Consider the following 18,892-nt stretch of genomic DNA (forward strand, 5'->3'; position numbering starts at 1 on the left):
AGGGATGTCTCTGGAAAAAAATAGCAATGACTATCAGCCAAAAGAAAAAACTGAGGCAAACAAATATGCCGGTGCTCCTGCTGGTTTCTAAAACAGTACTACGTCCTTCATTTACTGAAGGCAGAGCCAAGGTTATCCTTGATAGTAAAGCATGTTAACGAGGAATAAACAGTAGTCAAAGAGTACCTAGTTATTGCTATTAACACTGAGCACACAACAACACAGTCTGTACTTCAAATAATCTCCAAACAAGAAGCCCAATCAATAACCAAACAGCTTTCACTGCCAGGGCCCGAGTTCGATCCCTGGTGGGGAAACTAAGGATCCCACAAGCTGTGCAGCATGCTCCCCCCAGATCTTTTCAAACCAAGCCCCAAGCAGATTCAATGTCTTGAAAACATATAAATGTTGCCCAATTTGAATTTTAACAGTACCACTTCACTTTCAGTTTATAATGAAAATGAAGATTAAATTTGATTTGCAAGACTTCTTTCAAATTCAATAACACTGGAGTGGGTTGCCATTTCCTTCTCCAATGCATGAAAGTGAAAAGTGAAAGTGAAGTCACTCAGTTGTCTCCGACTCCTAGTGACCCCATGGACTGCAGCCTACCAGGCTCCTCTGTCCATGGGATTTTCCAGGCAAGAGTACTGGAGTGGGTTGGTTCTTACCTGGAGAATCCCAGGGACAGGAGCCTGGTGGGCTGCCGTCTCTGGGGTCGCACAGAGTCGGACACGACTGAAGTGACTTAGCAGTAGCAGTAGCACTGGCTTATTTCCAACAGTGTAAATATTTCATATGTATTACTTTCATTGATCACTTTAAAAAAGTTTAAAAACTAAACATAAAGAAAGTTAAAAAAAGAAAATAAAGCTTCAATAATACTATAAAAAATTACTTCTAGAAATTACTTATCAGGCATAAAGCTAGCCATTGAATTTATTATTCAGTTATCTTTATTCACAGTACCAAGAGACATACAGTACAGAATTGCTTTTACCGAAAAAAACTTCAATAAATGTTTACTGACTTACTAAGACTTGTTTACTCGTCTAATAGTCACCTATTACACAATTCTCATCTTACAAGAGAAGATCTCTTGTTGATCTTCAGAGCATGAAATCAGAGACAGCTTCAGTACGCAGATCCACAAGTAAAAATAGAACAAATTCCACAGCCTCTAATTGAGAAGAGGGAGGAAGAACACAGCCATCCTTATTTAAGTAAACAACCTATGGCTCTATTCAAAATCATAAAATAGATATTTCCCATAATTTGAAATAGAAGTACTGAATAATTCAAGACTGCACTTTTCAAACTATTTTCACATTATGATTACTAATAGGATGCTCATATCTGCTACTGAGGTTTCAATAATACAGTATTCAGAACTTCTTTATAACTTACCACTTTATTCTCTTTATAAAAATGAATATAAAATACAAGTAGCATTTACTGCCATAACTGTGAAGACCAACTTTAGTTCTCATCTTAGGTGTATTTTCTACCTACTGAAAAGTCTTTAGGTGTAAATTATTCTTTACACTAATCCAATGAACATCAAATATTAATGCAAGTCAACAGTATGAACATTACACCCAGACCTCAACTGAAATACTCCTAAGTATATGGAGTAGACAGCCAACAAACTCAGTTTTCATGGTCCTTCAAAGTAGGTAAGATACTGTGGTTTCATCTTAACTCATACTTTAAATAAGAATTTAGAAAGGAGGTACAGAGAAAATGAAGAAAGATGCCTGAGAAAAAGATACTAAAGAGGAAGAAATACAACTGTAGAAATTTGAGAAAAGGACTACTTAGCTCTTCTAAAATTGAGTTTAACCTTCTAGCAATTCCTTAACATCCCTACCAAAGATTTAAACTTAGCAGCTACTTGAACAATGCCATCCATTCAAGGTATACTATATGTCAAGCAAAGTACTGTTATGTGCTGGTAATATAATGCAGTAGTCATTAACGCTATTGTCAAATACTTCTGGTTCTCTTCCCATGCAGGCACACAATTAACATACCTTTCTTGGCCCCCTTGTGGTTGAGAGGACCCCTGTGTCTAGAATTGGTTGGTCAATGACTTCTAACTGAAGTGCCTCCATTCACTTCTGGCCAGAGCATTTAACTGCTAATTGAACAAAACCTCCAGAAAAACACCACCTCTCTGGCAATGTTTGAGATGGTAGCTGCACTACTACTGAGTAATCTCAACAAGCAGAGACCTCTGGCAACCTGAGCCAATAAGGAATAAACATTTGTGTTTGAAGCCACTGCGATTTTCAAGTCTGTGTGTGTTTTTTAACCACAGCACAACCTAATTTATTGACTAACACAAAAAGTGATCAATAGAAGTCTTTTTCTTTCAAGCTACTTATCGCTAAGCTAAGTCTCCCTAACTTCACCCTGAAAAAGCTTTTTTCTTTTTTTTAAAGACAAATACAATTATTATTTTAGCAAATTTTCCGCCCAACTATAGAAAACTTTCTAAGTCCTGATTTTATCAATGAACCTAATGGTTATTCAATTCCTTTGATTCCTACGAACTTAATATATTGATGTCTTCATTCAAGTGATTATTTTTTGGAGTTGGATCAATTAAGTTTAAGAACCCTGATGCAAACTAGTAGACTGTCCATCATGGTTCTTGTGAACCAATCAAACATCACTACAATTATAACTGTTCAACTATATAAGCATCCAGTCTTCCATATGGTTACCATGGTTGTCGGCAGCTTAACAGAATCACTACAAAAAATTATACGTGACTGAGGAGAGAAGGACAGGAATAGGGATTAAGAAATAGGATACTAATAGCAGACTGACATTTAATAATCATACATGGAGGCAAAAGCAAACGTGTACCTAATAATCATCGTCAAGTACAAAATGATAAGTGCTTTAAGGACAAAGAAAATACTAAGTAGAGAAGGTAAAAGTTCACTAAAAATACTCAGACCCTACTTGAGACATATGCTCAATGCCAACAACCCAGTGCAACTTATTATGGCAAGGGACAGGGATTTCTAAAAAACAAAAACATCTGAACTGGTCCTTTACCTTAAAGGATGAGTTTATTTTACTAAGCAAAGATGGGGAAAAGATAGGAACACCCCCAAATAAAATGTATGTTTGTTATATAGAGAAACAAACAGGACAGAAAAAACATTTTTCCAAAGGGAAGCTGTTAAATCAGAATGTTTAGGGTTTGTTCTTAATATTCTGTCTTGCCCTCAAGAATAAAGTGCTTTACAAAGAAACATAGAACACATAAATGAGAAATAGATGAGAAAAAGGGAAACAACATAGGAACATTAAGTGAAATCAGAAATAAGAGTAATATAAAAAATGCATTAAAAATACGTATCACAGTCCTCTACATTCACAGGGTTAATAGCCTACAATTTTGGCTCCAAGCTAATAGGTGCTTAATTTCTGATGAATGACTAGTTCAATTAATTCAAGATTTCTAGCAACTGATATGAAAAAAGAAATATAATCAGATGGTCACACAACTAATTACCACTAAGGTTGAAAAATTATTTTTCTGATTAAATAGAATTATCTGCACTGCTAACAAAAAAAAAATGCACTTACTCCTACAGGTCCCCTTAAAAAGGACAGTGTTATAGAACATCTTCACAACTCTCAATGAATTCCACAGGGTTGCTGCTGACAGCATTATCTCCACAGGTGGAGACAGGAGCGATCTCTCCCCAGCCCAGTTCAGTAAAGAAAAACACCTCTGCGGAGAGTAGGTGTGCAGCAGGGTAGGTGTCTGAGGCAGCAGTCTGAGGACAATCTAAGGGTATCCATAACACTGATATTTAATTCGTTGCAGGAGGACAGGACAAAGGGAGATCAGCAGGCAAGTGGTTTCAAACCTCAGAATCTAAATTAAGAGACAGATCTTCCTCTCCCTCCACTAAATGTACAATTATGAATATAAAATTTCAGAGGATTCCAGACTACGCTATCCATTTAAGAACCCCCTGCACTTCCCTGGCAGTCCAGTGGTTAAGACTCCTCCCATCCAATGCTGAGAGGGAGGGTGATGGAGTAAGTAAAATTAATAAGTAAAAATTTTCAAAAAACACTCTAAACACTCCCTCTATAAACAGGGAGTGGGTTTTTTGGTTTTTTAAATAAAAATAGAGAGAGAGAAAGAGAGTGCAGAGACTTTAGTCAATCCTCAAAAACTGTAATTTAATCTTGTTTATCGTAACTGAATATGGTAGCAGCAAATTTCAGACTATACTCACTAACCAAGTAGAAAAAGCACAGATATGTATACTCTGTGTGACCAACAGAGCAAAAACACCTACAGTAGAACACACACATCTTCTAGGGAGCCTTAATGAGCTCCTATTACTAAAGAGAAGATACTCCAGTGGATACTTAGAATGGCTTAACAGGCTTCAGTGACGCATGGCAGCACCACGCCTAGCCATTCTGGATCTCTTTTTGTTGACTCAATTGTCCTGGCCTTTCCAAACATCTGGCTAGTTCCTATAACCATCCTTTAGTCTTAGCTTGGATAGTACTTCCTCAGCAATGCTCTTCCCAACTCCTGCTATATGAACCTGTATATGATGGCAATTACAAATTTAACTATCTTTCACGCTAAACAAATGAACTTCGTTCAAGAAACAATTTTTTCAGTGTCTCCCAAGCCCACTAATATTTAAAGTCAGCATTCAAATACTTACCTGAAGAACAAGACTACCTCTGATAAAAAGTAAATTAGGCCTAGAAGTTTTTCAAAATCCTTTCTTATACACAAATGAGCAAATTCCTATCCCTTATAGTATGGCTTAGCTAACTAGCTAACAACCCTGTCCAGAAACCACCTTGAACATTTCAAAACAAGTAACAAAGCATTCACAGAATGCCTGGTTTTGAGGAGTACTTTCTGCTGTACTCCCCCAAATTAAACTATTTATAAAAATTTACACCCAGGGACTGAAAGAAGCAACTTATAATTAAATGGCAGGGCCACTGTTAGTTATTTAAAACACTCTTTAGAGAATATAACCATATCATCTTTGAGATAACACTGCCTTCCCAATCTCTATAGAGAAAAAGTTTCTATACAGCTCGTTCATAAGTGGAATTAGATCATGAAGGAACCATTAAGAAGACTGACCAGACCATTCCATCTTTTTACTCCAGTGTTAATTATTACCTGGCCCATAAGGAAATAGTCTCCAAGGACCCTAAGAACAAGCCATATGGTAAATAGAAACATTATCAGTCAAGGTTTAGGGTGCAGAAAACAGAAAATATATTTGGTGCTTTAAGGAGAAGGAACTTAATGAGAACTTCGGTGCTTACAAAATTATTGAAATGGCTAAAAGAGTTTGAGTTAGAGAAAGAACTTCCAGTATGACAACCATGGAAATGTAGAACTGACCTAACAGCAGCCCTGGAGCTAAGAACTCAAGAACAGAGTACCGCAACAGTGATCCAGATTTACAACCATGAATCAAAGAGAAACCACTGTATTGCTTCTATGCAACACTGTACTGCAAATCATGGCCAGCATAAGAAAAAAAAGTATTTTAAAAGTATAAAGATTGAAGAAGTAAAATGGTGTTTATGCGGAGATTACAGCTGTGTATTTAAAAACTCTTAAGGAAAATATAAAAAGGCTACTAGATCTAGTAATTCAGCAAGGCTGCACAGTTCAAGGTCAAAATACAAAAATACATATGTGTGATGGAATATTCCTCAGCCATAAAAAAAAAAATGAAATGCTGCCATTTGCCAGAACATGATGGACCTAGAGATTGTCACTCTAAGTGAAGTAAGACAGAGACAAATATCATATGAGATCACTTATATGTGGAATCTTTTTTTAAAAAATGGTACAAATAAACTTATTTACAAAACAAATAGTCACACATGTAGAAAACAAACTTATAGTTACAGGCGGGGGGTGTGGATAAACTAGGAGATTGGGATCAACGTGTGAACACTGCTGCGCACAAAGCAGACAACCAATAAGGAGCTACGGTATACAGCACAGGGCACTCAACTCAGTCCTCTGTGATGGCCTGTATGGGAAGAGAGTCTAAAAGAGAGTGGTTGTATGTGCAACTGATTCACTTTGCTGTACACCTGAAACTACATTTTAAATCAACTACATTTCAATAAAAATTTTAAAAAAAGAAAAAGAAAAAATATCAGTTGTATTCCTACAGGAAATACTTAGGGGTACACTTAACAAAGCTACAAAATCTATACAGCAAAAACGACAAATATGCTAAAAATTTAAAAGACTCTAAATAAATGGAGAAATATACTAAGTTCATGGAAGACTCCATATTGTTAAAATGTCAATTCTCCTCAAATTAATCTATATGTTAACTATAATTCCACTCAAAATCATAGTAAGTTTTTCTGTAGAAATTGTGTCAAACTGACTTGAAAAGACCTTTAAAAGCCTAAATAATTTTTAAAAGGAAAACAAAGTTAGAAGACTTACATGATTTTAGGGCTTACTACACAGCAATAATCAAACTGTGATACTAGCATAAGGACAGACATATGTATCAATGGGGAGGAAATGGCAACCCACTCTAATATTCTCGCCTGGGAAATCCCACCGACAGAGCGGCCTGGAGGGCTATACTCCATGGGGCCACAAGAGTCAGACGCAACTTAAGAGACTAAGAGACTAAACGACAACTGAATACATAGTCTCCAAAGACCTATGACAGGTTGGTCAACAGATTTTCAACAAAAGTTCCAAGGTAATTCAATAGGAATGATGCTGAAACATATGCTACAACACAGATCAGTCTTAAAAATATCATGCCGTGAAAAAAGCCGTAACAAAGAACCCACATCTTATTATCTCATTTACATGAAATGCCTAGAAAAGGCAGGTTTAGGGGGACTGAAAGTAGATTAGTAGTCGCCTGGGTGTGGGGCTGGCAAAGGGGAGTGTCTCCAAATGGGCATAAGGTTTCTTGCTGAGGCGATAGAAACGCTCTAAAATTACACTGTGATGATGGTTGCACAACTCTAAACATACTGATTGTACACTTAAAATGAATAGATTTTATGGTATTCAAATTAAGCCTCAATAAATCTGTCATAAAAAATAGACTTTCACTGGGAAGGTGGAGCAGAGACTAACCTCTTGTAAATTAAAAATACAATTGCCAAATGAAAATTAAAATGGCCAGTCTAAACAAAACAGGCATGGTTGAAGACCAAGTCACTAGTGTGGAAAAAAAAAAGTGCAGGATATCTCCATGATATAATAACAAAAAACAGAAAATGGATAATGGTAATAAGGAGACAAAGTGATCAAACACCTGACTAGCGTGTTTGGAGCAAAGAAGCTCGAAACACAACGCAGGGGAATTTCTGAACTAAATACAGACCTAAGCCTTCAGCCTAAAAGAGCCCATTGAGAGCCTAAAACAATGAATGGAAAACATTTACACTTAAGAGACACATATGGGTAAAATTTTAGAACTCCAGGTATGAAGAATATCCTTTAGAACTTCAAAAATTTATCTACACAGGAACAATACTTTGACATGAGCCATTCTTTTTCACTGTCTTCTCATAAGGAATTCTGTATACAATGAAATGTCATCAAAGTTCCATGGGGAAAAAATTTTCAACTCAAGAATTCAATTCCCAGAAAACCTATCAAATGTGAGAACAAAATAAAGGCACTTTTCAATATGCAAGGACTCAAAATTCACCTCCCATACACTATAAATTTAAGAAATACTGGAATAGGACAACGTGGGTTATGAGAAAACAATAGTTGCATATGAGCCAGAATAACTAAGTGAAAGTGAAGGAAGTAAGACTTTGATACTTAAAGATTCTCCATTAACAAAGTTTCAGTGACTGGAACTACAGCAGCTAGTTAGGTACAAACCATATTTGGTATTATAATGAATACCCCGACAAATTACATAAACGCTGTTTTCTGGTTCTTCTTCAAGACTGCATAAAACATTATTTCAGTTATAAAAAAAAAAAGAATATAAATGCTATAAAACTTGACAATATAAAAACAATTAAAAGCTGCATGGGGGGGACAGAAACCACTAAACAGTAAGTTAACTAATTTCTTTACCTTTCATAGCAAGAGCTCTTATGGAAAGAGAAAATGAAAGTCGCTCAGTCGTGTCCAGCTCTTTTCGACCCCATGGACTATAGAGTCCATGGAATTCTCCAGGCCAGAATACTGGAGTGGGTAGCCTTTCCCTTCTCCAGGGGATTTTCCCAACCCAGGGATCGAACCCAGGTCTCCCGCATTGCAGGTGGATTCTTTGCCAGCTGAGCCACAGGGGAAGCCCTTATGTAAGGTAGATAAATCATTAATAAAGCCAACCATTAGAAGAGCTACATATATAAAACAAAAATCAGGAAAGGGAATTAGAGTTTAAAGTCTACATCTTTCTTTTTAATGGATTATTTATTCAAGGATCTTGGGGGAGGAGGGCTCAATTATTTATTTATTTTGGGGCCAGGCCAGCACATGTGGGATCTTAGTTCCTCTACCAAGAATTAAACCAGAGCCCCCTGCATTGGAAGTGCAGAGTCTTAACCACTGGACCACCAGGGAAGTCTTCATCTTTCATAGTGAGAAGTTAGTCATGAATCATATAAACTATCGTGGTAACCAGAAGCATGAACTAGAAATTCCCTTTGGAGGAGGAAAAGGAGGGAGGTGAATGGATGGGAGACTGACTTTTCATTTTATTCTCTCTGGTAGAACTTATATTTTTGTCATGAATATGCAATATTTTTATAATTTAAATAAGTATTTTAATAAAAACTGAATTTTGTTTTAACCATAGAATGGCATACTGTATTTGAAAAGAACAAGTTTCTATGTACCAATAAAGATTAAGTGAAAAATCAAGAGGCAGAACAACACATTAGGATAGTATCATGTTTAAACCAAAATGTGTGATATGGTCACTGTGGAAGACAATTTAGCAGTTTTTTATCAAATTAAACAGTCTTACCATACAATTAGCAATTGTACCCTAGGTATTTATTCAAGGTAGTTGAACTGTATATTAATGTTCACAGCAGCTTTATTCACAATCACTAAAAATCAGAAACATCAGTATGAACCTAGGGGTAACTTAATACATACACAGATGGACATACAGAGACAGAATAGATGTGTATGTACCTAAGTTAGTTATCTGTGTGTGTGTGTTTCTGACCAATACAGTAATGAAGTCCAGTAGCTATGAGCACTTTCAATGCTCAGATCTTGGTTTCTGGATATTATTCATGGAGAAACAGCTGACTTGAAGGCTGGGGCAGAGAAAATATAAGATAGGCCTGACACATCCTAGAGTCATCAGAAAACAAGAAGTGCTTAAAAACTAAAAGGCTGAGTGCATGTCAAAGGAACACAGAAGCGAGCCTGGACGAATTCCCAATGACCAAAGCTGCAACAATTTAGAGACAACATTAATGATATAAGGAATAAAATAAATGTATGATGACTAACTTATGTCAACATTCCTGGGCCATGGTACTCAGATTAGGTGGTCAAACTTACTCCAGATTGTTTCTGTGAAGGTGTTTATTTTCTTAAACGAGATTACTATTTAAGGCTGTGTTGGTCAGGTTTCTCCACTGCAGAGTAACTGTTTTTCCTGATAGCTCAGTTGGTAAAGAATCCGCCTGCAATGCAGGAAAACCAGGTTCGATCCCTGGGTTGGGAAGATCCCCAGGAGAAGGGAAAGGCTATCCACTCTAGTATTCTGGTACTCAGATTATGTGGTCAAACTTACTCCAGATGTTTCTGTGAAGGTGTTTATTTCTTTAAATGAGATTACAATTTATTTATTTATTTATTTTTTTGAGATTACAATTTAAATCAGCAGACTTTCAGTGAAGCAGATTACCCTCCATAATGTGAGTGGGCCTCATCCACTCAGCTGAAGGCCATAATTCTTAAAAAGACTGACCTCCCCCCAGAGAAATTCTGCCAGCACTCTGCCTTAGGACGTGCACTACCACACAGACTTATCTCCAGGCTTCCAAGCAGTCCTGCAGAATTTGGACTAGCCAGCTCCTACAATCACATGACACAGATATATCTGTATATCCTCCTCCTGGTTCTGCTTCCCTGCAGAACCCCGCCTAACACATATTTTAACCCCTAATTATAAAATATATAAACCTATGCTGAATAAACGATTGAATTAACAAATAAATGGGAGAAGTGACAGATCTTCCTTACAAATGAATTCCAAATAATATAAGTAGATAGGGGCCCCTTCAGGAAGTGAGGCCTAGTCCTTCCTTCCCACATGAGTGGGGAATGAAATTTATAAGTGAGTAGCAAAGATAAGATAGGAAAAAGAGAAAAACAGTAACTCTGCAGTGGAAAAACCTGGTCAACACAGCCTTAAACAAAGGATCAAGGTTCACATCACCAGTGCTGTTGTGTGGTTATCGACTGGCACGTGATGAGAAGGGCACTTCACCTCTGTGGTATTCTTTTTGAAAACACCAGTCTAGTCAAGAAAAAAACTTTAGACAACTCCAATTTGAGGAACATCCTACAAAATACCTGACTGGTATTCCCCAAAATTGTAAAAGACACAAAAAACAAGGAAACTGAGAAACTCTACAAGAACAGACAAGACTTAGGACAACTGAATGCAATGCGGTTATCTAGGGTAGGAAAGAGGAACAGGAAAATATATATCAGGTAAAAACTATGGAAATCTGAGGCTTCCCTGGTGGTCCAGCGGGTAAGACTCCATGCTTCCACTGCCAGGGACATGGGTTCCATCCCTGGTCAGGGAACTAAGATTCCCACATGCCATATGGCACAGCCCAAAATAACTATGGAAATTTGAATGAAGTATGGAGTTTAGTTAATAATAATCTATCAACACTGGTTCATTAATTGTGACAAATGAACCACACTAATGTAACGTGTTAATAATACGGAAATCTGGGTACAGGGTATATAGGAACTCTATCTTTAGAATTTTTCTGTAAATCTAAAACTCTTCTAAAATTACATTTATTGCGGGGGGCGGGGGGGTGGGGAAGGCCTATCACAATGGCACTGCTTCCCCCAAGAGCCACACCGAATGCCTTAGACCCTGAAGAGGGCAGCAGGAAGCACAGCATCCTCACCCGTGCCACAGCTGCACCCACAAGAGTTAAATATAAACCAAACTGGATAACGACGGTTTTGTTCTTTTTCCACCAAGCAAATGCTAAGGGCAGAAACTGCAGCAAAGGTATAATCCTAAGGGAGAGATGTAAAAACAACCAGAAGAGACACTGGGGAAAAAAAAAAAAAAAATACAGTATTTCCCTGGGGAATTACCACACCACAGATGTTCACAGCAGTTTGAATACAGAAGTGAGCACAGCCCAAAGTCCTAGACGGCTAGTGATGACAATATAAACCATCCTACGCACTGCTAAACATGAAAAATAAATATTATCGTAATAAGTAAAAGAGTATTAAGAAAAGTCTCAGAGTAACAACCCTCCTGACATAAGCCATGAAGTAGATATTTTAGTCTTAGAATCCTACAGCATAGAAGTTGAGAAAGACAATCTCAAAATATCAGGTGAGGCCACGAGCAATATTAGTTCTCCTTCCAAAAATCACAAAGTTTTCAAAGTTTAAACATGCTATTGTATAAAAACCAGTAGTCCTGGTAATAAGATGACCTGAATTTAAAATCTGAGTTTAAAATTTCTGTCATTTACTTGCTAAATAAATTTGGAAAAAAAGAACTCCTTGATCTTGAAGATTTCTTAAAGAGAATCAGTATGTAAAAGGAACTTTAACAAACTCTACTTTGAAGAGCGTGATTTTCACTACAATCCTTAATATTGAAGGTTCTTCTTTCAGAATTTCAATTTACAAAAAAAAGCAAAATGCAATGAAAAGAATCAAATGTTAAGAGGCTGCAAAGGGATGGTTGATGTTTGTATCACGTTTTATCTTTTCCAAGTCTACAATAAATAGGTTCATTAATTAGAAAAGTTATATTTTAAAACATCTGTCGTCGTTGTTGTTCAGTCACTTAAGTCCTGTCCAGCTCTTTGCAACTGCACGGACTGTAGCCCACGAGGCTCCTCTGTCCGTGGGATCTCCCAGGCAAGAATACTGGAGTGCGTTGCCATGCCCTCCTCCAGGGGATCTTTCTGACCCAGGGTTCGAACCCAGGTCTCCTGCCTTTCAGGCAGATCCTTTACCCCTGAGTCACCAGGGAAGCCCCATTTGGTCAAAGCTATACTTTAAACAAGTGAAGGCGGGGATGTAAGAAAGGTAAGAATGTCTATACAAATGTGATGAAGTATATATATTCTAATGATCAACCAGTATTTGTTTATAAAACTCGACACTCTCCACTAGACAGGGAAGCCAGGAATTGTATCATGAATCTTTGGATCCTCAGGGCCTGGCATATAGAAGGAACTAAATGTTTACTTTATGGACGTTTCTAACTGTCTCACTTTCTACCTTAAAAGGTTCAGTTCACATGTGCTAAAGTAATGGGGCGGGGAGACAGGTGGGGGGAGGGTGGAGGTGGATCTAGTACAGTAATTTTAATCCATCCAATAAATACTTATTGGTTGCTTGCTGTTTCACTCTTCCAGGCATCTGTGATAAGTCAGTTAATAAAAATAAAAATCACTGTCCTTGTGGAGAGACTGTAGTCTAGTATCTCTCTCTACTCTGCCCAAAGCAGTGCTAAAGCGTGGTCCATTAACTGGTGCCAATGTACCAAACTTACTGGTCCGTGACCGTCAGCCACAGCAAGCATTTAGACACTCAGAGAACAATATGACAGTCATTTTATCTGATGAATCTAATATTATAAAGTACTGACTAGAATCTATCTTTATTTCATCTTTCTAATAATTTGTTTATTGTTTTTTAAAGAATCATTATATAATGAATTGGAAAATTTATTAAACCTGGTCTTTCACCACAGATAAGGAGAAGCATTTGTCCAACACACTTGGATCACATCACTTCTCCCCTCCTTGGTAAAAGTCTATGCTTCAGTATCTTTATGGTCTTCCACAAATGAAACCAATCTTTCCAAATACTGTCTTCCCACTAGTTCGGTTCATCATATACTCCAACCACAGTGACTTATTTTCAGCGAAAGTCTTATGTCTGGCTTGTGCTTCTCTCTCAGCCTTAAATCCTTTCTTAAGTTTGCATGATCAAATTTTACACATCCTTTTCAAGTCAAGCACAAATGCCACCAACTTCTCCGAAGACGTCCAGGCAGAAGCAAACATCCCGACTCCCTCTGGCACAGTGTGCTAAAGCAGCCCTCTGACAATTTTCCATAGACTATGAGTTTCTGGAATACAAGAATAATTTATTCATTTTGGGCATCCCTATATAACACACAAAATTGTCATCAAATTTGCTGAGTGAATGATGTAAGAGAGAGCATTACATGTGCAGAAGTCTCATTCACGAGATCAGAAAACCCTCTAAAATTATACCCAAAACTGTGTGTGCCTTTTCTAAAGGAAGGTCTAATGCTTACTAGATTCTCAAAGGCGTCTAAGAAGCCCCAAATGTTAAAGAAACCACTGATAAGGAAAGGGTTTCAATTTCATTAGCAGATATATTTCTGCCAGCCAGCTCCATCGGGATTAGCTCCAGGGAATACCAGACATAATAAAAACCTCAATTGTGCTCAGCTGGTCAGTTGTGGCTCTATGGACTGAAGCCTGCTAGGCTCCTCTGTCCATGGAATTCTCCAGGCAATACTGAAGTGGGGTTGCCATTCCCTCCTTCGGGGGATCTTCCCAACGGAGGAATCAAACCTGCGTCTCCTGCATAGCAAGTGGAATCTCTACCGCTGAGCCACCAGGGAAGCCCTGAACCTCAATTTCCTTATCCCAGAAAGGTGTTTACTCCAAAGATTTGCTGTAAGAACTGAATTTGACCACATACGGGAAGTCCTAAGATCATGAAGAATGACTCGTTTCCTTTCTGCCCTCCTTCCACTTTTATATACTCGTGAAGTAAGCAAGCAGACAGGTTCTATACAAAATTTCTTAAATTACAAATTACTGCCATCCCTCAAAAGCTGTGTCCAGACTATTTTCTTGGAAATCTTCAGTAGAGTTATCAATTCAGTCACTCAGTCGTATCCAGCTCTTTGCGACCCCATGGACTTCAGCACTCCAGGCCTCCCTGTCCATCACCAACTCCCAGAGTTTATCCAAACTCGTGTCCATTGAGTCAGCGATGTCATTCAGCCACCTCATCCTCTGTCATCCCTTTCTCCTCCCACCTTCAATCTTTCCCAGCATCAGGGTCTTTTCTAATAAGTCGGTTCTTCGCATCAGGTGGCCAAAGTATTGGAGTTTCAGCTTCAACATCAGTCCTTCCAGTGAATATTCAGGACTTATTTCCTTTAGGATTGACTGGTTGGATCTCCTTGCAGTCCAAGGGACTCTAAAGAGTCTTCTCCAATACCACAGTTCAAGACCATCAATTCTTTGCCACTCAGCTTTCTTCACAGTCCAACTTTCACATCCATACATGACTACTGGAAGAACCATAGCTTTGACTAGACGGACCTTTGTTGGTAAAGTAATGTCTCTGCTTTTTAATATGCTATCTAGGTTGGTCATAGCTTTTCTTCCAAGGAGTAAGCGTCTTTTAATTTCATGGCTGCAGTCACCATCTTAGTGATTTTGGAGCGCAAGAAAATAAAAGTCTGTCACTGTTTCCCCATCTGTTTGCCATGAAATGATGGGACCGGATGCCATGATCTTAGTTTTCTGAATGTTGAGTTTTAAAGCCAACTTTTTCACTCTCCTCTTTCACTTTCATCAAGAGGCTCTTTAGTTCCTCTTCGCTTTCTGCCATAAGGGCGGTGTCATCTGTGTATCTGAAGTTATTCATATTTCTCCCGGCAATCTTGATTCCAGTTTGTGCTTCATTTAGCCCGGCATTTCCAAACCCCTATTTGTTTTTAAGTCTCACAACATTAAATTTCTGTCATGCTAAATAGTTCTAATTACTAATTTTTCTACACTGATAAATGCCAAGTATTTTTTAAATATTTAAGTTAAACTCTTAAAGAACTGACATCTTGATTCTGCTATATCCAAAATATAGCTCTTTCCCTATGATTTTCCAACTTCACTGTACCCTCCCACAATTAATACTCCTTCCTCAGTCTTTGTCCTCCTTCTACTTGTGTTTATGTACTTATACAGCATTATATTGAAGAAATTAGGGAAAACGACTAGACCATTCAGGTAATGACCTAAATCAAATCCCTTATGATTATACAGTGGAAGTGAGAAATAGACTTAAGGGACTAGATCTGATAGACAGAGTGCCTGATGAACTATGGATGGAGGTTCGTGACATTATACAGGAGACAGGGAGCAAGACCATCCCCAAGAAAAATAAATGCAAAAAAGCAAAATGGCTGTCTGAGTAGGCCTTACAAATAGCTGTGAAAAGAAGAGAAGCAAAAAGCAAAGGAGAAAAGGAAAGATATACCCATTTGAATGCAGAGTTCCAAAGAATAGCAAGGAGAGATAAGAAAGCCCTCCTCAGTGATCAGGGCAAAGAAATATAGGAAAATAATAAAATGGGAAAGGCTAGAGATCTCTTCAATAAAATTAGAGATACCAAGGGAATATTTCATGCAAAGATGGGCTCAATAAAGGACAGAAATGGTATAGCCCCAACAGAAGCAGAAGATATTAAAAAGAGGTGGCAAGAATATACAGAAGAACTGTACAAAAAAGATCTCACGATCCAGATAATCATGATGGTGTGATCACTCACCCACAGCCAGACATCTTGGAATGTGAAGTCAAGTGGGCCTTAGGAAGCATCACTACGAACAAAGCTAGTGGAGGTGATGGAATTCCAGTTATTTCAAATCCTAAAAGATGATGCTGTTAAAGTGTTGTACTCAATATGCCAGCAAATTTGGAAAACTCAGCAGTGGCCACAGGACTGGAAAAGGTCAGTTTTCATTCCAATCCCTAAGAAAGGCAACGCCAAAGAATGTTCAAACTACTGCACAACTGCACTCATCTCACATGCTAGCTAGCAACTGCTGCTGCTGCTGCTAAGTTGCTTCAGCTGTGTCCGACTCTGTGCGACCCTATAGATGGCAGCCCACCAGGCTCCGCAGTCCTTGGGATTCACCAGGCAAGAACACTGGAGTGGGTTGCCATTTCCTTCTCAAATGCAGGAAAGTGAAAAGTGAAAGTGAAGTCGCTCAAGTCATGTCCGACTCTTAGCAACCCTACCAGACTGCAGCCTACCAGGCTCCTCCATCCATGGGATTTTCCAGGCAAGAGTACTGGAGTGGGTTGCCATTGCCTTCTGCACATGCTAGCAAAGTAATGTTCAAAATTCTCCAAGCCAGGCTTCAAAGGTACGTGAACCGTGAACTTCCAGACGTTCAAGCTGGATTTAGAAAAGGCAGAGGAGCCAGAGATCAAATTGCCAACATCCGCTGGATCATCAAAAAAGCTAGAGAGTTCCAGGAAAGCATCTATTTCTGCTTTATTGACTACGCCAAAGTCTTTGACTGTGTGGATCACAACAAACTGGAAAATTCGGAAAGAGCTAGGAATACCAGACCACCTGACCTGCCTCCTGAGAAATCTGTATGCAGGTCAAGAAGCAACAGTTAGAACTGGACATGGAACAACAGACTGGTTCCAAATAGGAAAAGAAGTACGCCAAGGCTGTATATAGTCACCCTGCTTATTTAACTTATATGCAGAGTACAACGTGAGAAACGCTGGGCTGGAAGAAACACAAGCTGGAATCAAGATTGCCGGGAGAAATATCAATAACCTCAGATATGCAGATGACACCACCCTTATGGCAGAAAGTGAAGCACTAAAGAGCCTCTTGATGAAAGTGAAAGAGGAGAGTGAAAAACTTGGCATTAAAACTCAACATTCAGAAAACGAAGATCATGGCATCCGGTCCCATCACTTCATGGCAAATAGATGGGGAAACAATGGAAACAGTGAGACTTTTATTTTCTTGGGCTCCAAAATCACCGCAGATGGTGACTGCGGCCATGAAATTAAAAGACGCTTACTACTTGGAAGGAAAGTTATGACCGACCTAGACAGCATATTAAAAAGCAGAGACATTACTTTGCCAACAAAGGTCCGTCTAGTCAAAGCTATGGTTTTTCCAGTAGTCATGTATGGATGTGAGAGTTGGACTGTAAAGAAAGCTGAGCACAGAAGAATTGATGCCTTTGAACTGTGGTGTTGGAGAAGATTCTTGAGAGTCCCTTGGACTGCAAGGAGATCCAACCAGTCCATCCTAAAGGAAATCAGTCCTGGGTATTCACTGGAAGGACTGATGTTGAAGCTGAAACTCCAATACTTTGGCCACCTGATGTGAAGAACTGACTCATTGGAAAAGACCCTGATGCTGAGAAAGATTGAGGGCAGGAGGAGAAGGGGACGACAGAGGATGAGATGGTTGGATGGCATCACCAACTCAATGGACATGAGTTTGGGTATGCTCCGGGAGTTGGTGATGGACAGAGGCCTGGAGTGCTGCAGCCCATGGGGTCGCAAAGAGTCCGACACGACTGAGGGACTGAACTGAACTGACAGCATTATAATTTTGTTTACATGTCCATCAACGCCTATTAAATGTAGCACCTCAAGGCAAGAATACCAGGTCAATTATCTTTTGCATTCTCTCCGTGTTTCTCAATGCAACTGAACAGTAGTGCTCAATAAATGAGCTTTTATAGTGATCCTTTCTCCCATTTTCCAAACAATAGCACAAGAAGTTTAAACAAAGATTATTTAAAATTAAGATGGAATTTCTACCTCAAACTATAGATTTATCTCAATTGCAGCTTCCTATTCCTTGAAAGTGTTAATATGGCAACTATGTTGCTACATTTTTAAGTATGATGTGAAAGTCTCTCAGTCCTGTCAGGACTCTTTGTGACCCCATGGACTGCAGGCCAGAATACTGGGGGGACGGGGCACGGGGGGTAGCCTTTCCCTTCTCCAGGAGAATCTTCCCAACCCTGGGATCAAACCCCAGGTCTCCCAGGTCACAGGTGGCACTGCAGGCACACTGTAGGCTTATCTAAGTATGATAGTAAGTTTATTAATAAAAAGGACTTCTTTACATGAAAAAAGACTGATAAAAATGCTCTGGTTACAAGTGGCTTTTTTAAACTTTTTATTTTGATATACAGTTGTATAGGGCAATGGAAAAATAGAACAGAAAGATTGCTGTGAATCTAAAACTGCTCTAAAGGGAATTCCCTGGCTGTCCAGTGGTTAGGACTCGGCATTTCCACTGCCAGAGTCCAGGTTCAATCCCTGGTGGGGGAACTAAGATTTCACAAGCTTTGCAGCATGGCCAAGAAATGAAATTAACTTAAATAATAAAATAAAAAATAAAACTGGTTCTAAAAGTAAAGTTTATTTTTAAAAAACTACCACATGGCTCAGAGAACCTGAACTTTTAAACTTTGGAGGTCTGACCTTGACTGTTGGCCACTGCTGGTTCTGTCTGGTGTTTCAAAGGAATATTGGGTGCTGCAAATAGGAACTGAAGGGGTAAACTTATTAAACCCATTAAACCTGTAAAAAAAAAAAAAAAAAAAACTACCACATGAACTAGCAAACCCACTTCCAGCTATATATTCAAAAGAATTGAAAGCAGGGTTTTGAAGAGATATCTCACACCCATGTGCATGGCAGCAATAATCACAGGAGAGGAAAGCAACCCAAATGCACCTACAGATGAATGGATTAACAAAATGCGGTATACATACATACGAGGGAGTATTATTTAGTGTCAAAAGGATGGAAATCCTGCTGTATGCTACAACAA

At 38.6% G+C, this 18,892-nt stretch overlaps 1 protein-coding gene across 2 annotated transcripts in view; it reads right to left on the reverse strand.

Annotated features, from left to right (window-relative positions):
* Positions 1–18,892, reverse strand: part of UBE2G1 (ubiquitin conjugating enzyme E2 G1) — an 87,678-nt gene that overhangs the window by 60,816 nt on the left and 7,970 nt on the right. The window contains exon 1 of one of the 2 annotated variants that reach the window (XM_061390754.1): positions 3,607–3,957. The exons of the other annotated variant lie outside the window; for it this stretch is intronic. Coding sequence (XP_061246738.1) covers positions 3,607–3,691 — 85 coding nt within the window. The 5' untranslated portion in view covers positions 3,692–3,957. Of the gene's footprint in view, positions 1–3,606; positions 3,958–18,892 lie in introns of those variants that run through there. 2 annotated transcript variants of the gene reach the window in all.

This window comes from Bos javanicus, chromosome 19, assembly GCF_032452875.1.
Source record: "Bos javanicus breed banteng chromosome 19, ARS-OSU_banteng_1.0, whole genome shotgun sequence".
Lineage (NCBI taxonomy): Eukaryota > Metazoa > Chordata > Mammalia > Artiodactyla > Bovidae > Bos > Bos javanicus.